We start from the raw sequence: 25,280 nt of genomic DNA on the forward strand, positions 1-25,280 counted from the left end.
TTCGTTATACTGAATTATTGAGTATCTGCAAAAATTAGAAATAAATGAAATGGAATCAGTCTTGTTTAAAATAAATTCCTTCTGTTGGAAAAGCAACTGCAATTGCAAGGTTGTTTTAGTTTCTGCTTGGTATAATATGACAGATGGTCAGTGGCAAGGAATGAGTTCCATCCCTAGCACCACAAAACCATGTTATTCATTACTTTTGAGTTATTATGAAATGCAAATACTGACCCACATTAGCTTTATGGCTGGCCTGGAAAAACAACTTCCAACATTACCACAATACCACAGTTACAACAATTAGAGATGTTTCTTTAATTCTCTGGGGACCATTTATGGTCAATAGTTTTTAATCTTCAGTATTTCTTGTTAAGAAAAATATTACCTTAATTCAACCAAAGCTGAATGGCAAGTATTAGGATGTAAGAACTTGAAAACATCATCACATATTGTCCAGATTTGGGTTATTTTTCTAGCTGTACTGAAAATATTTAGGCACCATTCAGTTCTTCCTAGAGAAAAGTTTAACATGTTTTCTAGAGAAGTAATATCTGTCTGATAGAACTTTCTGTGATGATAGAAATATTCCATAGCTATATTGTCCAATGTGGAAATCACTAAGCACTTGTAGCTACTGAACTGTTGAAATGTGGCCAGCAAAATTGAAGAACTTATTTTTAAAATTTTATATAATTGTAACTAGTTTGAATTTAAATAGCCACCTATGGCTAATGGCTACCATACTGGATAGTGCAGTTCTAGAGTCAATAACTAACTACTTGTTACTGTAAATTCACCTGCGTGGAATTTTTTTTTTCCCATCCATCTCCTAAAGTAAATCCTTTTTCATCTTGACCTTCAGGGACCAGACTCTTGGAGAAAGACTTGTCCTATCATGTGTGGGATGAGTAAGAACTATTCACATCATCTGGCATATTTAAAATACACGATATCCTAAATTCATGTCGTAAGTCTACTAATTTATATTATAGTAAAAAAGGAAATTACAAAACATATTAAAATGCCCTATCAAAGAGTTTAAATTAAATTAAAATGGTCCATTTTATATGTCAAGATTGCCCCTGCCAGTGTTTCTTACTATCTTGGCTCTAAGCTCTTGCTCTGCCTGTCCTCACCCAGTATGTGGTTGGCATGACCCCTTTTTCTGAGGTTTTTGGGAGTCTGTACTTGGCTGGGGATTGTGTCAAGAGACCTGAGCTGTCTACACTCCTGGTGATAGGCCAGAGTTCTTCAGCTAAGGAGACACAGAGCATGAAGACTACTTGCCAACAGAAATCCCATGTCCCATTGTGTTTGATTTGTGAGCCAACTTGCAGCCTCATTTCTGAATTTCAACTCCACAAATGTAGTTTTTCAACAAAAATATTTTCAATTAAAATTGCTTTGACCTTGGACTTCCCTCAAAAAAGAGTCTTCTTGTTAAGAGATGTTCACAGTGTCAATAGAATGCAAGCTTATTAAACATTCAAAGAAGACTGTATTTGTCTGTTACAGTGCTGGAGGAGATAAAATGTTATTGATCCTAGCTTCTTAGTGGGCATTCTGTTCAGGGCTTTAGACACTGACAATAGTTAAAGGTAGAGTTGAAAGAAGTCCTTAGAAACCATGAAGCCAAATGTTGTTGTTTGAGAGATGGAGCCCTTCCTCAGCGGCCATCCAAACATTGTTCACATAAAAGTACATTAAAAAGTGCTTCCCATTCTTCCAGTTACTGAAAGGCTGAAGAAGCTGAATGTGGACTAATGCTGAAAGAAACCAGCAAATAAATAAAGATTACACAATTTAAGGACCATATTACTGAAGAAAAAAGGAGGGGATATATTTCATACTCTCCTCTCCCTATCACTGCCAGAATACAACAGGAAGCCTTAGACATAATTTAACAGGCTAACCAAAGCGAGCTAGAATGGTAACAGATTGCTTGACTTGCTAGGCTCCTATCATAAGAAGCTCAAAGTGCCAGGCATCAATCAAAGCTTTAGGCTTATTGGACTCTTATTTTGTTCTCATTTGGGAGTGTTACATCTCCTTCTGGGAACCAGAAGTTATAAACCTGCAGAGCCCAAAGCGCTGGCTGTGGAAAGCACAAATTCCCCAAGGCGACCACTGGGAGTGATGATAAGCAGGGTCACTTTCACCTGTTAGTTCTTGGGCCCAAGTATTATAAGTATATAAGGCAAAGCGTCATTTTATGGCTGTGGATTCAAAAAATATGCTGCATCCTGAGGGATTTAGCTCCATTTTCCCAGGGTGCCTTTTCCAAGCTGATGCCTCTCAAGCATCTTCAAAAGGCTATCGAATTGTTGTATCAGGCCGGCAGCATCTGGCTGGTAGGCTATGTGCTAATCCCAGTAAATGTCATGATCATATATTCACTGCCACACCATTTTTTGCTATAAGGTGAATCCCTGGGTTAGAGACCATGTTAGGCAGAATCCTGCCCCATGTTAGTAGGTCAGATACTGAGACTTCAGATGTTGGTGATGGATGACAGCATGAGAAAATTCTGCCACATAATGGTGACAGGAGAAATACATATGTCCCTCAAGTGATATACTAGGACATCTCTTTCCCTCGCACTAGTGTGGCTGTAAATGGAGAAATATAGAAATTATGGCCTGATAAGAGAATGGCAGCCAGGGACTCAGATTTCTCAGGCAAGCTACCCAGAGCAGCATAAGTGCTGGAAAAAGGTGAAAGGAATCTAAAATGAATGGGTGAAAACAATGGTGAGTATCAGTTATGACCTGTGAACCAAATGCAACAATGAGGGCTCTGTTTCATTCCACTTAACCTTTTCTGATAAGTTTCCTACAGACTGTAACCAACCAAAATCCTGGAGAAGCTATGTTGAGGTGAAACAAACTTAATGTGAAACTTAAATGGATCTCAGTGGTCCAAGCAGTCATCAATGGTGGAGGTTTTTCCCCATACAGATGTTTACTACAGGCCAGTGCCCCCATTACCCAGCTGCTGTGTGGCTGATGATCATAGCTACTCCCTTCTCTGGAGAATCACCTTTGGCCTAACAGGAACTTTCTCAGCCAAAAGTCTATATGCTCTCCTACCCCAACAGGCCAATAGCTGCTTGACAGAGATGGGGAGACTGACTGCTTTTCCTCAAGAGAGGGTTAACATGTGGTGCAATTTGTCTGGCGGAGGTTCCCTACAGGATCAGGAAGCTTGTGTGTATTGGTCACATGTTCACGGACTGGCGTGGCCCAAGGATCATTGCTCGTAAGTCCACAGATCCCATGTTAAGAACTTATGTATTATAAGTTATCAAAACAAAGCAGGCTCTATTCATTCATTCAACATACATTTGTTGAGTGTGTCCTACTTATCAGTCCCTCTTCTGGGGCTGAGGAAGCAGCCTTGAATGAAGAAATAGTTATTGCCCTCACAGAAGTTAAACCAATAAAAAATATATAATACTGCAGATTATGATAAAATTCTTAAAGAAAAATAAGTAGCAAAGGAAATAGGTTCTCACTGATAAAGTGGTATTTGAGTAGAAATGTAACAGAAACAAGGAAACCAATCTTAGTGCTGTGTGAGCAATGAGCATTCTGGGCAGCAGCAGCATGAAAGGCAAATGCCCTGAAAACAAAACCTATGCTTGAGGAACAAGAGGAAGTCAGTGTGTCTGGACATGAGTTATTAAGAGGAAGAATGAGAAGAAAATTAGCGAGATACCGCAGGGCTGGATTATGGCTCCTTGGCCCCTGAAAGAATTTATGTTTTATTTCAAGCAATATAGAAAACCATTAGAGGTTTTGAACAGCAGCAAGACATTAGCTAACTGATATTTGGAAAGGAACATTTTGGTTGTTGTATGAAAAATAGACTTAAAAAATATAAGGATGATTGTTTCCACCATGTCACCATTTAGCTTCTCGGTCTGTTCCCTGTAGAAAACTGGTAGGTCAGGCAAATGACAGTAGATCGTGGCAAATGTAACCAAGTAGAAGCACTAACTGAAGCTGTTGTGTGCTGCATGTAATATCTTTACTAGAGCAGAACAGCACAATATCTGGCATGTGGTATGAGGCTATTAATCCACGAATGTGTTCTTTTCAATATTTGTCATAAATGTGGATCAAAAGCAGTTTGTATTCATCTGGCATGGATGTTAATATACAATCATGGTCCTATTCCAGGGATATTTTGCAAAACAGATAGGAGGTAGACTCAAATGTCCAGTGGTTGTCAAATATCAGAACAGTCCATTGTATTGATGATATCATCAGGTATAATGTGGTCTAATGAGCAGGAAGGGCCAATACTCTGAATGCTTTGTTAGGATATCTGTGTCCCAGAGAGTAGGAAATAAAATGAACGTATCTTCAGGAGCTGGACAAATCAGTGAAATTTTTAGAAATTCTGTAGTCTACTGCATGCTAGTGCATTTCTTCCAGAGTTAAGACCAAATTTTGCATTTTACTTTACTATCAAGAAGGACCCAGACTGTTTGGTAGAACTCTTTGAATTTTAAACACAGCATAAACCACATTTTGGAATGACGCCCCTTTAACAGATGACTCAGAAACCTGCAGTTCTGAGTGGGGCTTAGAATGATAGAAGGTTCTGCAGCAATATCAGCTGCAATACAAGCACCCTTGATGCCACAGCAATAATAAATGGCAATACTACTAGAGGTACCATGATAAATAAAAATGCAATGTGGGCTCTCTGTCAAGTCTGAATGGAGAACTGCAGTGAAAACCCTAGTGTTCTGGATCAAGGCCATACTATTGCAGCATAGTTCTTTCACCATTTGGAAAGCAGCTCCTAACAAGCTACCTGGCCATAGTAAGACCAAAGGCCTTTGTATGGACATCAGTTGACCATATGACTGGAACTATCCCTCATGAGCTTAATAACACATGTTATATTGTCCAGTAGGCAGAGCAGCAATTTATTGAACAATGGAATTTACTCATTATAAGAAAGTAGGGTTGCTGCTACTTGGGAAAGCAAGAAGTATTTTGAAATTTGCGGAAATCCACTGTTGCATATTTTCATTTACCCACACCCAGGTTTAACTTCAAATAAGTGATTACAGCAACTACAGCATGATAAGGTTCAAAGGTCAGAGACACTTCACCAGCAAGCCACTTAGACTAACAGAAGTGATCATCAAGAATGAAGGATATTTGGAATGAGTCAGAAGAAGGATATGATGAATCAGTTATAACTTTGCAGCTGCAAGTAGTGAGAGCCCATTCGGCTAATCAATGTCTTTTAAGTTTCTCCTCAGAAATGGTGGCCAATCATCATCTATACAAATCCATGACAGGATGAAATGAGTTCATATGGATCTGGGTGGCTCAAAGGATGGACGATAGCAGGTGCTGTGAGTATTCCACCAAAATCCCTTTGGGTCCCTCTCACTGGTTCAGTACACATCTCCTTTGGCTTCTGGGTGCTTTTGTTTCTAAAGTCCCACTACTGCAATTCTCTTTGGAAAATTGCCCTTTGGCTTCTTGGACAGTTTACCTGCATGTAAAGAGAATCAAAATGGCTGGGAGTTTTTCTCGCCCCGAATGACCCTGAGCCAATGAATGGCAAATACTGGAGGATGAAAGCCTTGCTCCCTTGCCTCAAGAGGGGACAAAGTGAAGTGCATTTTACATTCCAGAATCCCTATGCAGGAGCAGGGAAATTCTGACTTCTTTCTCTTCCCTGGGCTGCCTTTCTTACTCCTTGGATGTCTTGTCCTAGGAATATTCTCATAGTGAGTCATTGCAAAAAATTATCATCTCAGGATCTGCTGTGATAAACCTGACCTAAGACAGATTCCTATTACACATTTATGTGGGAAATTTGATTACCATTTTGAGTCTGGAATTTATGGCAGAGATTTGAGCTAAAAATATCTTGATAGCTGTTGGCTATTGATTATATATAAAGTTATGAGGCTAAATGAGATCGCCCAAGGAGTGAGTGTATATAAATAACATGCTTCAGGACATAAGAAGGTCTCAGACTTTCTTATCTTCTCCCTTGAATAATTAAACTAAATTTATACCCATTTCCTCAACTTTGGTCTCAGGACAGACCTTAACTCAGGCTCTCTGAAAGTCCTCAAATTAGTCCACCTCATTTCTAGTTATTTCCTAATTATATATCCTACTTTACTTCATCAACCTACCAAACTTACCCTCTAAAGGTATATAGTCTGAAGGGATAGATGATTTATAGGTCCATTGTGTTAGCAAACCAAAATGGATCTCTCAATAAATCAGAACATTAAACACCTGTTCAGAGGTGCAAACACTTGGCTCAGGTTTTCAGCTGAAAAGAATTCTCAGTACATTTTATATATAAGAAACACTTTCACCTTGACCTTGCTGGAAAGCACTTCGGGATCTTAAAGGCAAATCTGGAAAAATATGGAGAGATGAAGATTTACAGAAGTAAAATTAAAGTATATATTGGATCAGAAGAAAATACCTATTTAAAATGCTGTGAACCATATAATACCTTGTACACAGTACGTCATCAAAAGATATTTGTTGAGTAAATTGTACTGACTATCCCATGCATCTTTATTTATTGCAGAATTAACTGGTGTGCACATTTTATAAACTTTACCTTAAAATTTTGTAAGGTATTTTAAGGTAGAGACTAACTGAAGAATTGAAATGACTCTCTGTCATGTAAATGAAGTCTAGTGAATGTAATAGGAAATGATGGAAACTAACTGAAATATCATTTTGTTAAGCTAGTGGCTTTTGAATTTCTTCTCATAAACAGATTAGATTTTGTGAGCTGCTTCCTACACACACCAAAAAGCAAAGGATTTTATTTAAAAGAAAATTGTGTTGACTTGAATTGGAAGTACAAGCCATTCTTTCCTTTTGACAGTTGGCTTTTGAAAGGTTTTTCTTGTGAGATACATATTATACTGTTGCTAGTTAAATTGTAATGATCCTTCACCCTAGAAAAAATAAAAGGCAAGATTTGGCTGACTTTTCTTCTTGAGGAACCTATTTGTGAGTAATATGTGTGTTAAAAAGCAGTAACAAGCACTAATATAAAAAGTATTAAAAAATTAAGTGATGGATAAATGAAAGCTGCCTTTTTCACATCCAAGATATTCTGATAATCTCACATATACTATATTAAACCTACATAACTTATCTGTAGCTTTTGGATCAACTGTAACATATCCAAGGCACACCAACCTTACTTGAATTAAAAAGAAAAGAGAAAGAAAGAGAGAATCATAGGTGTAACTGTCTTATATTTACTAAGACAAACTAGAAATATAAATTAATAAAAAAGTAAATGTTGCAAGGACCATAAAACTCAAAGTATAATTGCTGTTGAATAATATATGGTACAAAGATCCAGAGGTAAAAACTTAGGAGATATAATTTTTGATGTTCACGAGCAATTGCACATTTATTATTTATCCCATGTTTGGAATTTTTTACTTTCACAGTAGCAAGATCATGTTTATAAGACACAGTCTTGAATGGCAAAAATAATAATGTTCCATTTCATACATACTCATTAAGAAAAGTCTCAAGGACCTTGATGGGTTCTAGATCAATTTCTCTGTTTCTAAGCCAGATGACACTTCAGTGACTGCTGTTGAGCACCAAGACTCTCATGAACTTCCCTGGTAGGTGACACTTCTTCACATGAGCTGTCAAACTCATTGAGCTTGACAGTCTCACATAGATTGAGATTGTATGACCTTTATGACTAGACTGAAGATAATGCATTCTATTATTTAAAGTTCCATCTCAAAAACCCTTACAAAGTATTTTATATAACTTCTTCCTTATGATCTATGTTTTCTAGCTTCCATGCCTTGGACTTATAACCCTTTAAACAGCCTTCCCTGACAGTTGATCAATTCACACCCATTCTTCAAGTGCCTTTTTACATACTATGCTTCTAAGAAATTTTCTCTGCTGCTACCCTGTCCCAATTAGATGGAAGTGATGGCTCTCCGAATTCCCATAGCTTCTGTCTATACTTCTTTTTTAGGTAGCGTATTAGGGGTTCCATTCACCACACCCAGGTTCAGTGACTTTCTGAGAGAACTCAGGACAGAATATACCCATACTTATGGCTGTGATTTATTTGTATCCTTGTATCCAAAGGATACAAGGCAAATCAGCAAAGGGAAAAGGCACAGGGAGTGATGGAGTGAAGTCCGGAGGAAACCAGGAGCAAGCTTCCAGAAATTCATCCCAGCAGGGTGTGCTGGGATGTGCTCAATGAGTTTGCTCACATATGAAGAAGTGTTGCCACCAGGGGAGCTCGTAAGAGCCTCAGTGCTCAAAGTTTTTACTGGGGGCTGAGTGTGTAGGCAACCACATGTACCAAGACTCCAGACTCCCACAAGGAAGGCATGTGCTTAGGATAGCTGTGTTGTTTGCAGTTCAGGCACAGTGAATCATCCTTAACAGGTAGGGTGAAGCACTACTTATGGAATCTAAGTTTCCAGATGTCAGCCAAGGGCTAATCTTGCCACAGGCTATTCTCAGGATAGGAGTCTCATGCCTGTTATGTGAACTCTTCCGTGCACTGTTAGTTACCCCGTTTCACTGTAAGCTCACTAAGGAATGGGGAAGGAAAGTTTTAAATTATTACTCCATAATTCCCAGTATAGAACAAGATTTCTGATATGTGACACTCAACTAATATTGATGATGAGAAAGTCTGATTCATTAAAGAACTGCAAGAAATAGGCAGGAAAGCAGACTTAGAAATATAAAAGATAATTTTGCCATTCCATTCTAGATGGAGTCCTTTGTACTCTCTGTGATTTTCCTGTGTCTAAGGACAGGAGATGGCATAAGCAGATAAAAGGTAAGGAAGACACCCATTATGAGTAATACTATTACTGACATAAGACAATTTATTATTTATTGTTGAATATATGTATACATTTTATGGAAATAGGAATATGCATTTTTTAAGGAAATAACTTCAGATCACTAACATTTTCCTTAATCCTGTCCACTCTGCATTTTATTATTATTACACCTAGAAAACATTGCATATATTATAGACCATGTTCCAATTTATTGGCTGAAAAAGATATTTATTGAGCACTTGCTCGAAGCCATCACTGATACAGAAATATTAAGAACCCCATAATAAAAATAGCTAATACACAGGCCAAACACTGTTCTAAGCACCACTGCAAGAGGTAGATACTAATATATATGCTCCTTTTACAGACAAACTTACTAGGGATGTTAAATAACCTTCCTAAGAGTTACTCTGCTATCCATCCAATCACTCCATTATACTGATTCTCATACTCTAGAAATGCTCAGTCTTCAACATAAACAATTATTTTGACAAAATTAAGGAAAAAATCTTTGTTCCAATGTTAAATTTTTCCTCTCCAATGCTTTACAAATTAAACAACTTAAGTATTTCTAGATTTGGCCACTTCATGATTGATAAATTATGTAGTCAATGAATAGTTTTCCACTTATCAATTTAAGAAAAAGTAGTGAGGACTCAACAACATATTTAGCATTGTGACTCATTCTGAACATAAAAGGAAAGTTAAGTTGGTTTAAATAGGTAAACTCATGTGCACTGAAATCTGTTTATTCCTATCACTGGTTGATGGTTGAGTGTTTGTGGTACAATTTAAGTTATGTTTAAGAATAGAGTTTTTTTATTTCTCTCCAAATAGGATGCAGTTTTATAATTAATTATCTCCCACACAGAAGTACAATTAATACATACCAGACCCTGAAGAAGAACTCATAGAAGGGAAACTAGACTGTGGATTTTTCGATTTCTTAAAGCATTAAATACTAAAACATGATAAACAGGCTGGATTAAGTAAAACTCAAAGAGCAGTTTAGAAATGCAGATATAATTTCACCCCTAGATCATGAAACAGTATTTGGTGTGACAAAGGCGTTGTCAGTACTGTTTACAAGTTTTTTGGTCATTACTTGTTCAACATTTGTATTCAAGTTGAGACAGATGACAGAGTTCTTTGGTTTAGGCAAATCTCTTCATTGTGAAACTAGGGTGATAGATACTTGAAAGGCATTGTTTTAATTTATAACCACTTCAGAAAACCTCCTTCAGGTGACTGATATTATCATCATCCTTATGTCATAAAAGAGGCAACTGTGTCTCGGGAAGGTAAAGTGAACATCTCAGGGTCATGTAAGTAGGAAGCGACACAGCGGTGACTTACACTCAGATCCTTACTCTCCAGAGTTAGTGCTCTTAACCAGTAGGCCACATTGCCTCTCAAATATCTCTGAAGGGACATAGATTTGAATGTAATTAGAAATGTTCACTACCAAGCACTGAGGTACAATTCTCTATGTGTCTGTCACATCTCTGCATGTCTTGCAAGCACACACATTGACTGATACTAGACTATCTTAAAGAATGTTAGTATAGTGGATGGTGTTGCAAGACAGAGATATGGTCTCCCTATGGAGGAATGGCAGGCATGCTTACTCTTATTAAAATATTAGGGTCTGCTCCTATAAACATCCCAGTGTGTGTGCAGATATTATCTGACCATTGGCATTGTCCTGAAAAAACTGGGCTTTGGAAACCAGCATAAGATAATGTTGATACTGTGGTCACAATTTTTTTCTTAATGAGTTATAAAGCCTTTTGATTCTGAAAACAGAAGAGAAGAAAACAAAAACGTCTCTAAATTGGAAGTTGATCTACTTCCTTTAATGTCTGAAGATTATGACTATTTTGGGGATCCTCTTCAAAGAAAGTAATATAAAATTACTAATATAAAGTTAATTTCATGAATGTGGAGGGGTCCTGGCAAGTGAGAAGCCTTGAAATGGAATCTCTAATGGTGACAAATCCATCTTGCTTCTAAGTATATTTTTGAAAGTCATTGTTTTCCATTTTGACAAATGACTCTAAATTACTTTTCACTTCCCAAGCACCAGGTGTATATATCACATGGCGATTCATTTTAAAGAATAGCTCTTACATTTTGTTTTTTCAGGCAACATAAAATCTAGAGTATGTCTCTCAAACGATAATCTTTTCAACACTCTGGTGTCCTACTTAGATTTATATACAGTCTAGGGAATATTTTGTTTTTTTTTTTTTTTATCCACTGACTCTACAACCTCTAAATATGGCCAAACTGATGTTTTTATCAAATTGATTTCTAAAACTTGCCTTGGTGACAAAAATAGTTAAATTCCCCCAGAGTTCAGCCCAAAGTCCAGAAAAATTAAATTCACAAGAATTGTACCATGAATGTTGATATAGTTTCAACTTGGATATGTGGAAGATCTGTGGTGTTTGAAATGAGAAAAAACATACTTTACATAATACTATGACAGTAGCAAATTGGCCAGACATGGTGGCTCACGCCTGTAATCCCAATACTTTGGGAGGCTGAGGAGGGTGGATCACGAGCTCAGCAGTTCTAGACTAGCCTGGTCAACATGGCGAAACCCCATCTCTACTAAAAATACAAAAATTAGCTGGGCATGGTGGTGGGCACCGGTAATCCCAGCTACTCAGGAGGCTGAGGCAGGAGAATCGCTTGAACCCAGAAGGCGGAGGTTGCAGTGAGCCAAGATCTCACCACTGCATACCAGCTGGGGTGACAGAGTAAGACTCTGTCTAAAAAGATAGATAGATAGAAAGAAAGAAGGAAGGAAGGAAGGAAGGAAGGAAGGAAGGAAGGAAGGAAGGAAGGAAGGAAGGAAATTATCTCTTGCACACAGCATGGAAAAAGAAAAAATAGCCTACTTATTTTCTTGTGTAAAATCACATCTTCTTATTACAGTAAAAGCTTAAAAGAGTTAAAACCATGAACAAATCACATTTGTGTTCTGCTCACAGATAACAATTATAGGTTAAACATTATAAACATTTGTGTGAACTCATGAAGTGTAGAAGTCAACAAACAAGAAAATGAGTACTTCACCTACTTTTGAAATGTTACTTGATCGACTTGCAGATCGCCCTGGGGATTTTTCACTCTGAAAAATAAAATTGGAAACATTAATTAAAAGAAGGTATGGCACTTTCACCATACTGTACCACTGAGAAGAGAAACCACAGCACAAGGAAATCTGTGAATGCTCTCTATATTGTTTTGACTAATACACATATTAATTGCTTACACAGAATGCTTTTTTCTTTTATGAAATCATATTTCTCTAATATATATTAGTGTACTTTAAAAATGCTTCAATTAATATCTGAGTATTAATCAGGTTACAAGTACTTGTTTCCAGGAAATAATTATTTCTCCAGAAAAATTTTTGAAATTCTTTGAAACTAAAATTAGACAGTAAAAGTGTAGTCTACTATTTCCCCTCTTGCCCTTGCAACTAGGAAATTTTGAGTCAATTCTGGTTTTCAATATCATTAAATATTCTGTGCTGGGTATATGCTATATACATCCACCTCGTATTCTTCTAAACTGCATTTTATTTATTTTTTGTTATTTTACATACTTTGAAATTAAAACATTTACTTTTTAAAATTTAAGATGCTTCTGACTATATGTTTCAATTAAAACTTAAAACTTTTATAAATATTTATATTCTCAGTTCTTTCCTCTTAAAGAATTTTTTATTTAGCAGAAAAGAGGCATGAAAAAAGCTTTTGAATAAATGTTTTTTAAAAGGTCATATAATTTTAAAGTAGAAATGGACCTTACGTAGTTGGGCCCTCCCGTTTGAAGCCCAGAGACATTGTGTTCCTGAAAATTATATAGCTACTTTTTCTACTCTGCCAATTATGTGCCGATAGATGATCAACTGGAAAAATCAGAGTTTATAAGCATTATGCATTCTACATGTAGAAAGAGATCAAAGATCAAAGGACACCTCTACTTCTGTAGAGAAAATGTTGTTGGAAGAATCAATTCTGAATACTAAAAGTTTATAAAGGATCTGACATAACATTGTCATTGAAATAATTTACCAATGTAAGAATTCCTTTTGTTTTTTTTTTAACTTCTGGACTCAGCCCCAAAGTGGGCCTGAGTAGGCAACTGCAATGCATCTTGACATAGGTCATTTTTGAGAACTAAGTTGTTATAACAACCCGTGGGGCTGAAATTGCCCATGATGACTACTTGAGACAGTTTTAGAGACACAGTGATGACAGGATATGGCAGATGTGTTATTGCAGAAAAACAGTGGCTGCATTCACTGCAAACTGTCACTGTGTCATGTGCAGGCTTACAGATATTCCAGCTGAACAGTACTTTTTCCTTTACATGCAACATCCATCTCATACAACCACTGATGTCACTGTGGAGCATGTTATTACAGACCGAGATGAGTCACAACGATACGGTTAGTTACACCTCATAACAGCCCCATGCTCCAGCTGGAGATTAATGTATATGCTACCACAGACATTTTTCTCTGATTAGCTCCACTGGTGATGGAGAGAGGCACTTTTCTACTGACATCTCAACTCCTCTTCTAGAGACTAGAAAACAAAATCAATCCATCTTTCCTTCTCAGTGAAATTTAGGATTTTGACACATTATTGTGTAGGACAGAGTCACATAATATAATAGGCTTTGGGAGAGACTGGTAGCAGTGGTTATTTTGTTATGTTTTCTATATTTACATGACATTTGAGAACATGATTAAGAACTAGAATTGAAAGGTGCTGCCACAGGAATCACGCAAAATAAGAAATTCAATTTTGCATAGGATTACTTAATTTTTCACACTAAATGGGACTTTATGGTGTTTTGAGATAAAACAAGAAAGGCCAGATTCACTTTACAATGTGTGAGTTCACCACACAGTTATAATAAGAATATTATTTCCACACTCTCTACCAGCATCTGCCAATCTAATGGGGGAAAATCATCTGATTGATTATTTAATACTTCAAAGGATCTTTTAACTTGAAATGGATTGGCTTTATTTTCTCCCAATATAAGGTCAGGCATTGAAATAAACAAACTTAGGCAAAGGTTAACCTTTTTGCCATGGCTACGTTCTCTATTGTTTCTACACCAGTACATGGAAGAGGAAAGTGCATCAGAAAAGTTAACACGTGGTAGGACAATGGTGTACGCTATGCTGTGCTGGCAGTGATGTAAACTGAGAGACTGCCTTGCAATGAGAACTCTGGTGATGTGCTAATTCTGGCAGGAGTACATTGTTTGACATTCCTGGACTTCAATTTCCTCATTGTAAAATTGGGGAGATAATATCTTGGAAATCTGTGTAAGGAACAAATGAGTTATAAATGAAAACATTTTATAAATTGTGAAGTTATGATATTTCCATTATAATTCACAGGTATAAGAAACACTGAAAGAGCTTTCTTTAAAAATCATGGTGATCATCATAGGTCACTATACACTTTTTTTTTTTTACATAAACATCTTATTTTCTATATCTTGCAATTCTGCCTTTGATTCTGGCACATAAAATTTAAAAATTAAAAATTAAATCATTCTCTGCCCAGGGGAATTAAGAAAGTTGGTTTGCCTTGCTTTTGAAGCAAAGCACCAGAAACACTTCCTCTCTTGGAAAATGTCCAAAGCAATCTGTCCAATTTGCTACTAATTAATTGGGTGGCTTGTCCCATTACTATTGCAATGTCATATTCTTCTTTGCAGATTAGTCAATAGGGTTGTCATACCTCATTACAATCAGTTTAACTACTTTACCTTAGATTAAAAATAAGCTGTCTCAGAATCTCAGAATCTAACATAACTTACTGGCACCCAAATTATAGTGACCTTGTAGGTCAATAAAAGTTGGAAGCAACAAGAGTTCCTAACAAGTCTGTGTGGAATGGACAGGATCATTAAGCAGTAATGTTGGATTTCAGCATGTCATTCATAGTATACAGACAGGGAGAGAGACTTCCAGTTTCATAAGTTTTATTGAAAATATTTTCAAGAAGTTTCTAATTTTTGGTTTGCTATGAATGTGTCTGATATTAATAGTTCTGTTTTGTGATTATTATCGTTTTTCAAAGTTGATCCTACTAAACATGGTTGGATTCTTTTTACTAGCAAGGAAAAATGATTACCAAATGAGAAAATCATTACCAAGTTTTGTTTTAATGAATTTTTAATGTTAGAGTCTAAGGAAAGTGACACAGTTCCTTTAAAACGAAGTGGTCTGTCCTAACAATACACAACATGACTGGACATGTGTGAATCTAGGTATAAACTTTCTGTATACTATGTCATTGACTGAGGGACATAATAAAGCTTAAAAAAGTTTTTTTTTAATGTAACATAAAAAAATAAATATTTTTTTGCAGAAATAAAACACACTAAGACATTCTTACAGAGACCACTAATCTGATATTCTGCAATTTTATTTCCCCCTTTTTTTCAGGTTAAAAATCCCAAGTATTTGAAAGGAGAAACTAAGGTAATTTGGAGGGTCATCTGAAAAATTTTAAGTAGACAATAGAGCAGTTTTTGCTAGGGTAATTATAAATTGGAATAGAAGAAAAGTCTTAAACAATGTGGTTTGTAAATAAAAAATAAGCAAGGACATAGGGAAATTGAATACTGCAATAAAATTTGATTAAAAGATATATAAAAAATCTCATACCTATTAAGTTATAAACATTTAATGTCTATGAAACATTTAAAAATTATTTGACCTTAAATAATAGCTTAACAAATATGTCCAAGTAGAGACTTTACAGGGTCTTTTTTTTTCAATATTGAGCCAATACAATTAGAAATCCAATTTTGAAAAGTGACTCGTAAGTCTTAATCGCCTGAAAATTAACTAAGATACTTTTATATAATACTTGGTCCAAAGGAATGAGAACTCTGAAATAGAGCCAGAAGCTATAGAATATATAATATTAAAACCTATAGCATATTGCAAAAGCTGTATCCAGATAAAAGTTTATAACTGTAAATGTTTTCATTATTAAAGAACACAAGAATGTAATAAAAGAAACATTAAAGCTAAAACTAATTAAATTGATTTAAGTTAGAAAAAGGATAAAAAGATTTTCTTAAAGAAAGGCTTTGAAATAATTGCAAAATAGATGAACTTCCCATAAGACTTATTAAGGGAAAGAGAGAACAAAAAAAATGACATCAGAAATGATACATAATCATAGACAAAAAAAAATATAAAAAGAATGCTACATGTAACATTATTGCAACAAATATGAAAACCTAGAGGAAACACATTATATTTAAGTAAAGCAAAAACTCCCAGAATTTGTTCAAGAAAAAGAGAAAAACATAAGATAGTTAATCAAGGAAATATTCAAAAAGTAAATAAAAGTCTATATGCTCCTAAAATGGATAAGGGCATGCTGATTTTACAACTGAGCTGTATTTTACTTTAAAGAACACATAATTCCAATATTATGTATACTATTATTGTCATAGAAACATAAATTTCCCTAATCCATATTATTAACATGGCATAAATGAAACTTCAGATGTGTTAAGATAGTACTCCCTACCCCACCAAAAAAAAAACCAGTAGGAAAAAAAAAGGAAAAAAGAAAATTGTGCCTTGCTCTCATTTGGAACTACAGATACAGAAAATGTTAAAAATTAGTGTATATTTTGATAATAGCATATATCTTTGATACATGAGCAGTGTATCACTAAAATTCCCAAAGAATAGAATAAATATAATTTACTTATTTCAAGTTTTAAAAACTCAGGACACCTGTCAACATAATCCGTTAGATTAATACATTGAAAGAGACAAACATTATGATTTTATAACTAAATTCTGGAAAGATATTTGACAAACTTTGGCAGTCTTATTCTAATATAAGCTCTAAGTAAAACAAGAATTGAAGGAAACCCCTTATAGTAATAAAGACAATATTCTAAAAAACACTACAAAATATAATTCTAATTGTTAAAATACAGAAACTACAAAAACTATAGAACCTCTATTAGGGGTGCTTGCTATAATTATTCAACTTGTTTTAGAGTTTTTAGCAAATATAACAAGGAAATGGGGTATTTGGTAGAAAAGGTGTTGAAAAAGAAGCAATAAAACACTCCTTTCTTATTAATGACATAACATCTTAGAAATCCCAAGTGTCTCTGGTTAAGAAACAAAACTACTGCAGCTAATTAGACTTTATTACAGTACTTAGATACATGACAATTAGATAATGGCAGCGTCTACTAGGTTTCCTAAAATCCATTATCTCTTGCTTGTGCATTAATGGAATAATAACTGAATATACACCTTCACAGTGGCATTATATCTCCCAGCCTTCCTTTGGTTATAGGTTGCCTAAGGTCAAATTTCCTCCAGTGAGATGTGACCAGAACTAACAATTGTCAGTTTCCTGCCTTTCACATGAATCTCCCATACAATTTCTTACATGCTTTTTCCCTACTGCTGTATGCTGGGATGGAAACTATCAGGGCAAGACAGAAGGCCACGAATCAAAGATGGTAGAGCTGAATTCTTGTGGGTCTTTGAGTGACCACATAATGAAAAGCCTTCTGCCAACTTGGAGTACATACTCTAAACTCTCATCAGAGAGAAAAAAAGTGTATTACTTGTGAGCCATTACATTTTTGATTTATTTAATATTGTGTCTATCCTAATGGAAACACTATAAAATCAATAGCTTTCTTTTAGCAATAAATATCCAGAAATGTAATAACAAAAACAAAAACCATAAAACACTTAGGAATAAACTTAACAAGGACATGAAATTTTATTTGAAAATATAGTCTATAAAATATTACTGAGGAGTATAAATTGTGATCTGAACAAACAAAGTACCATACTTTGATGGGAAGATAATTTTCTAATATATAAACCCTCTACAAATTGACATATGAGTAGAATGCAGTTCCAATTAAATCTCCAATAGAATTTATTTCTTGTTTTCCGGAGAAGAAAGGAGGTAGATAAAATGATCTTAAAAAACAATGATCTTAAAGAATTTATACATAAAAACAAATACCTGAGAATAACCAAGAAAATAAGGAAAAAAGGAGAGCTTTTTATGCTAGGCATTGTACATATTAAAACTCACTATCATTCAGTCAATATGGTATTGGCATAGAAATTAACCGAAAGATCAGTGTAATCAAGAATAGAAAATCCAGAAATAGATGTAAGAATCTCACATATACAAATTATTTCCAGTCAGTATTGAGGATAGTTGATACAATAAATGTTGCTGGACAACTGGCTACCTCCGTGGAAGAAAAAGCCAGACTTCTATCACTTAGCATATATAATCATGGAGTCCTGATGGAACAATGTCTTAAATGTTAAAGATTAAAAAATCTTTGAAATAAGTCTAAATTATGAATTCAGTCTTGGGGTGGGAAAGATTTACATAGCTAAGACACGAACCAGAAACTATATGTCATTGGTATATTTGATTATCCTCTGTCTAGAAAAATACAAAAAATTAAAGTGAGTAAACAATTGTGTTAGTAAACAATGAAACACAAAAGACTGATAAAGTTTAATTTCTAGAATATGCAAAGTGCTTTTGTCTATTCACAAGAGAGGCAACAGTAAGGAATCAAATAGAAAACATAAATGAGCAAGAGATAGAAACAGAAATTCACAAAAAAAGGAACTACATATTGTCAATAAATATATGGCAAGATGCTCAAAATCACGAGCAGTCAGAAAAATGTAAATTAAAGTAGCAACAAGACATCACTTTTTACTCATCATGCTGAAAAAATTTAAGAGTGATAGCTTCTGTTGCTGATGGCAACAGGAAGAATGAATACTCTCAAAAATGCTAGTAGAAATGTGATTTTCTTCTGCAATATCATTGAAAAAACATCTGGCAACATATATTGAAATTAAAAATATCACTTCATGCAGTAATTTCACCCTTGGGAATCTCTCCCAGAGGAATACAAGCACTAGTATATAAAAATATGTGAATGAGGACACTTAATATACAACTCTGTTTTGAACTAAAAAAAAAAAAAGAATCCCAGCAATAAAGATGGGACAGTTGTTAAGTTAATGTCTCAAAGCTTTAAACCCACTCTTCCAGCTTCTGTTCTGGGCTGGAACTCTACAAACCACTTTTCTGTTGTGCCATCTGACTCCCTACTAAGCTCTGTTTATTGGGGAGTGGGCATAGAGGGGGGCCACAGGGAAACCAGAAGGCTAGAAAAGGAAAACAGGATTTGCTCCATCTATTTGATTTCTATAGGCTTCTTGTGTTTGCATCATCCTAGAAATGCTTCTTCACCCTGGGAGTTAGTTGCAATCCCCTCCTGTAGCAGCAGCTGGCATCTAGATACACGGTTTCTAACACCCTCAGAAACAGGCTCATTGCACTCTTTTGAAGACCAGCTGGTGGATTCTTAGAATTCTATGAAGTTTGAGTTCCAGTTCTATGGGGCCCTCCTCCAAGCTTTTAATAATTTTAATTTCCTTCCCCTGTTCACTCAGACCTCGGGAGGATGGCTGCTTCCTACAATTCCTGCCTTTGTAACATCTTTGTGTCCTTATTTTTTTCCTTTCAGTTACCTAGTTAATGATCTTTTACAGCCAGGGAATATATCTTTATACTAAATTATCTGTGTTAAAACAAAAGGCATCATTTCTCCCTCTTGACTAACAGAATAAACAATGCTCATCAATAAAGAATTGTTAAGTAATTTATAGTAGAGCCAAACCTTTAAAATATCATGCAGTCATAAAAAATGAATTGGATCTCTGGCATTTGAGAGATTTCCATAAGGTAACTTCGAGAGTGAAAAGTAAAATAAGAAGTGATAAAATATGATTCTTTTAAAAACATACCAGGATAGAACCTCTGTAAGTATATATGCATGCACATGTTTGTGTATAGACATGCAGTAGTATATGACTATATGAGCATGGAAAAAGTCATGGAAAGTTATGCAAAAACTATATTAACATGAATTATTAGGTAGAGCAGTGGGAGGAAGGAAGAGAGGCCAGCAGGAGGGGAATGAAGAAAAGAGAGGAGATGGAGGGCAAGGAATCTTAAAAAGCAAAAGAGAATGTTAGAGCTCTGTTTTTGTAAAATTATATATGGGTATGATGTGCATACAGAAATTATAATGCAAATATGAGGTTATATCTTTCTCTACTGGTAAATGGTAATGTTCATGATATATTGTTAAGGTAATAAAGTTATAGAAAAATGTGTAGAGGACAATTCCATTTCTTTAAAAATAATGAAATAGATTATGTATAGAGAGTAATTCCATTTCTTTAAAAACAAACAGAACTCCTATATATGTCTACATATTTACAGATGTACGTTTGACTGAGCAGAAATATGTTAATCCAATCTTGGCTATTAACACTGCAATCTATGCACAATGGTTACCTTTAGTCCTTAGCATGGCGGGATTGAGGGAAGCAGGCAGGCCCATGGGAGTAGTCTAGCTTTTTCTTTAAACAACTTTGTGTGTAAAGTTTCAGTTGTTTTAGGCCAGGCAAGCAGGCTCATACCTGTAATCCCAGCACTTTGGGAGGCCAAGATGGGAAGACAGCTTGAGCCCAGGAGTTCAAGACCAGCCTGGGCAACACAGTGAGACCTCATCTCTAATTTTAAAAAATAGAAAGAAATTAAATTTTAGAAGTTTACTTGTTTTTTATAATCTTTTAAACAATAGAACATCTAATTAAGAAACTCTGAAAAACAAAAATGGCAAAATTGGCCTTACTCAACAGAGTGTATATCATAAAGGTATATCTATGTGTGTTGTATATATGTGTATGTAATCAAAAAGAGCTGCAAGAAACAGTTAATGTTCATATTCTCCAAGAAGATACAGACCTGGAATATAAAGGCACTAAATTATTTATTTAGTCAAGTGGGATTGGTGGAAAAATCACAAGATTTGTAGTTACAACACTTGCATTAGAATTGCAGCTTCGTAACTAACCATGTGATGGTAAGAAAATCACAGGCCTTCTCTACCTCCAAATTGCTGAACTTGCAAAATGAGTATAAAGACCCTTGCATGTTTACCTCATAGAATTTCTGTTGAAGCAAACATGGTAAACTTTGGAAAAGTATATTTCAAATTGTAAAGCACTGTATAAATATAAACTAGGATTATTAAATTTAGATGTGCTAGAAAGATAATAAGGACAATTGCTTGTAAGTTGCCACATTTATTATTAAATTTTGCACTACGTAGAATTTTCTACAAACACTCCAAATTTTCTTAAAAATGAACATATCATTCCCTAAATGTCAAATTTAATGGGTAAACTTGCTAATCTCTTTATCTAACTTCAGGATCACTATGAAAAGTCTAGCAATTGTGACCAGAAGGCTATTTTAAAGGTACTTCTATACACCCCTTAGGACTTTTCCCTAAGTACAAGGCCAATACTTTGAAAAGTGGTGACCATTCAAAGATATCCTATAAAAAGAAGACAGCTATCACAACAAGCCATCTGAATTTTGGTACAGATATTAAGTTGGTGTGAAATAATTTCTGTTTTTGCCATTACATGCGATGGCAAAACCGCAATTACTTTTGCACCAATATAATATATTATGTACTTACACATTTATTAATCACGACCATGAATATGAGTTGTATTTATAATTGGGCAGTCCAAACAATTGTATTCGCTAAGAAATAATATAAAAAATATCTAAAGAAGAGCTCCCTTTTCTCCCTAAAAAATATTATTCAAAAGCATGTCCTTGCTCTACACACTTATAAAAGACTCTCTACTGATAAATGAGTTGCCATTCTGAACAAGTTAGTAATTGTAATTCCTAGGAGGAGAACCAAAGACTTTTTTTTTTAAGTTTGCACACTCTTGTACTGAAAATGTTTCAAACGGACTCTAATTTGGGTGAAAAGAAAAATAATACAGTAAAATGATCATTGGCTAAATTGTCAAAGCACCATGGAAAAAGCCTTGAGGACTGAATTCACACATCTTTATAGTTATGAAAGGACAGAAAATAAGGGCATTCAATGATTGCTAAAATGCAGAAGGTGATGATTTTACTTCAATTGTTTGTGTGAAAAGGTGATTACTTTTTTTAAAGCAGTATATAAAGTCAGGTTGGCATAAGCTTTTAGTGTAACACTTGTTGAAGCTTTGTAAAGGATGGTATATGGGCAGGTTTATTTTTTCCCAAAATTCTGTTTTATATGACTATGTTCACATGAGAACAAAATCTTGCCACACCTCTGGTTGTTTCTTAGATGACCAGAGGTGTGGCAAACTTCTTAACTAATAAGACAAACAGAAGTTTTGTAAATGACATGTAATTTTTTGTAAATTACACATGTCATTTACAAAATCATTCTCTCACAGTAGTCTTCTTACTTAAGATCACCCAAAGGAAAATCTGCCAGTGGTTTCATTCTGTAAATTTAATTTTCCAAAACAAAATGGAAAGACCCATTGCTTATTAATTAATTGACTGTTCCTTCCTATAAGTGCTTAACATTCCACTGAGTTTTAAGATCTTTATTTTTTTCTGTTGGAAATCCCAGTTTCAGTTATAATTAAAGTATCATGTTCATTTGCGTTTCAAATGTTATTTTCACAGGTGTGCTAGATGTATCTTCCACCAGTCCATGTAGATCCATGTCCCACTGTTCCCCACCCTGATCTGTGCCCAGGAGGCACACCCGGTTGGATCTCACCAAGGCTCCTTTGCTCCTGGCTTTCAGTTTCATTACACCAATGAGAATTAATGCAGAGTCCTGGTAGATTACAGGAATGGAAGAGGGTGAGTTTAGAGTAATTATCCCTTCCTTGAAGGATCACCACAAACTGACTTTGCCCCACAATTGGAGGTCTCAGTATTTGTCAGGTAGCTTTCTGCAAAAATGCCTCTCTTTCTCTGGGTTCTGGAAAATGCTCCTTCTCCCTGCTTTTTCAAGACTATGGGTGACAACCACCCACTACTGTTTCCACCCATGGGGTATACAACTATCCCTTATATTTTCGATATATTCTGCTCATACTCATTGCAAATTGACTATTAACTCTCCCCAAATTATCCAATTTGGAAATGCTATCTGTTTCTTTCTAGACCCTGATGGATAAAAGTCATCTTTAGTATTGTGTAGTCTTATCATTATTACTAATTTTTGCTATTTTTGTCACATTAATATCTTAGAAAGTTACTCTGGAGGTATAATCATATTTTATCAGAGTCTGCAGTGACTTAAAAACCTATCAAGTAGGTTTCAAACCACTTTCTGTATAAGAGTTATATTGTTTTCTTCTGTGGGTTTAAGATTGGAGACATGTTTGTAAAACAGACCACACATTATAGACCGACCATGTAAAATCTGCTGCATGGTGGAATGTTTTCATTAGTGTTTTTCATCCTGCATGCTATTAAAAGCACTTTAATGGCCATATATTTTTTAAGACTGTCAGGGAATTTGCAAGCTAGGTTTTTTACTAAATTCTGGAATTGGATTTAAAAGTTCTAAAACCTTCATGGGTCACACACACAAGTGTATGTATATGGGCAATGGCTTTCTTATGAAAAAATAAAAAGTTGTGTGTCAGTGCCAATCTAGACAATGCATCTGTTACCTGGAGGCATAAAATTTAAAAATACTAGATACTTTGTGATTCAAACAAAATAAATGTTGAGGAAAATGTATGATTCCTGCAAAGGTTGGTAATCCATCCTTCATGTAGAAGTGCTTCACTCATTTGTGAGGTCGTTACTTCAAGCCTTTTTGTTCCAGTCTCATGCCTGACTTCTCTTCTTGCGTCTTACTCCATTATTCAACTCTTTCTTATTCCTCCCTTATGTCAGTAATATGTAAATAAATGAGATGAAATTTTAATCTTTGGATGTATACATTCTGGTTCTATAAAACAGCTGAGGATACATACGAGAATTTCCTGGTTGAACAAATAGACACAAGGACTTAAATACGGATCAGAACAAAGTGCCAGGAAAGTTGATACTGCCTGTGTTTCAGGTTTTGCCCTCAGTATCACTTACTTATGGTTGGGTCCGTTTCTGACAATCCCTTGTTATATAATAATATTGGCCTACCAGGAAGTCTGGAGTCACAAGTCTTAAGACAACATTTTATAGAGCTCTTCTAAGAGCCTGAAAAGCAACCTTAGTTTTCATGAATGCAAATTTCATACACCATGAAAAAAATCAACACAGCTGAATTGTTTCTATATTATGAATCCTATTGTTTCTACAGTAGCTTCGACTCATCTCCTTTCATCATTTTCTGTCTCTCTTCATTATTTAGAGTATTCCCTTATTAAGCTATTTTTAAAAACAAAAAAATCAAATTTAACTTGCACCCTAGATAAGAATTTTAGAATTCTTGTCCATTATTATTGGATTAATTATTGGAAAAATGGTAGAAGGTAGGAAAATAAGTGGCCACTTAAGGGCCTATAGAAACATCAAATTTAATCTTTTTACATACCAGCTCTCTTGGATTCAAGAGGAAATAAATAGAAATGTCACTAGAGAATTATTACTTCATATAGTATTCTACTAATAAATAAAAAATTTGCCAGAATGCCTGGGTCCAAATCCCAACTATACCACTTGTGGTGCAATCCTAGGCAAGTTACTTATTCACTCATAACTTCTGTTTATGCATCTGTAGAATCCTGATAATAGTACAGTCCTCTCAATGTTGCTGTAAGAATTAAATAAGTAAATGGGATTAAGTGTTTAGCATGGAACGTAATGTGCTAAACAGATGGTAGCATAACCAATCTTGTATTTTATGTGAACTTTACATCTTGTCTACATACAGCCTGTATGCCATTATATTAAAGGCATAGCTGTTAGAAATAGAAGTTCTGAAGGCATTTCTTCTAAATGTAAAAAAATTAGTTTCAGAAATATGCTATAAAATATTTATTAATAAAATTAAAACCGCCCCCTTTAGATCTCACCTATGGATTGTGGGAGAGGTGTGAGACCCCAGTAAGGATAAGGACACTGGAACAGGATGTCTGCCTCAGACTTTCACCTGTATGATACAACCAAAGCCTCAGTGAACCTTGGTCACTTCTAGAAAAGTCTTCATAAGTTGGCAACACATAATGAAAATATGTGCCTATTGTAAACAGGTGGGAAGAAATGAAGACATGAAAGAGCAAACACATAATAAGCTTATAATAATAACAAATAAGCATAACAATAAATTTGCAGTAAGATTGTACGTAGTTGAAATTATAAATCAGTTCACCACCCACAAGCTATGTAACCTTGAGCCAGTTGATTTACATTTCAGTGTCTCATGTTATTCTTTCACTGGGTTTTTAATATTTAGAAATATTATACGCACAGGGTTCAGT

The 25,280-nt window shown here is 35.1% G+C and overlaps 1 protein-coding gene across 8 annotated transcripts in view; it reads right to left on the minus strand.

Annotated features, from left to right (window-relative positions):
* The window catches only part of MARCHF1 (membrane associated ring-CH-type finger 1), an 852,478-nt gene that overhangs the window by 160,866 nt on the left and 666,332 nt on the right, over positions 1 to 25,280 (minus strand). For all 8 annotated transcript variants that reach the window (XM_055111978.2, XM_055111976.2, XM_024928548.4 and 5 more), the window contains one exon: positions 11,952 to 12,002. In XM_055111978.2, coding sequence (XP_054967953.1) covers positions 11,952 to 12,002 — 51 coding nt within the window. The remainder of the gene's footprint in view (positions 1 to 11,951; positions 12,003 to 25,280) is intronic.

The sequence above is a fragment of the Pan paniscus genome, chromosome 3 (genome assembly GCF_029289425.2).
Source record: "Pan paniscus chromosome 3, NHGRI_mPanPan1-v2.0_pri, whole genome shotgun sequence".
Classification (NCBI taxonomy): domain Eukaryota; kingdom Metazoa; phylum Chordata; class Mammalia; order Primates; family Hominidae; genus Pan; species Pan paniscus.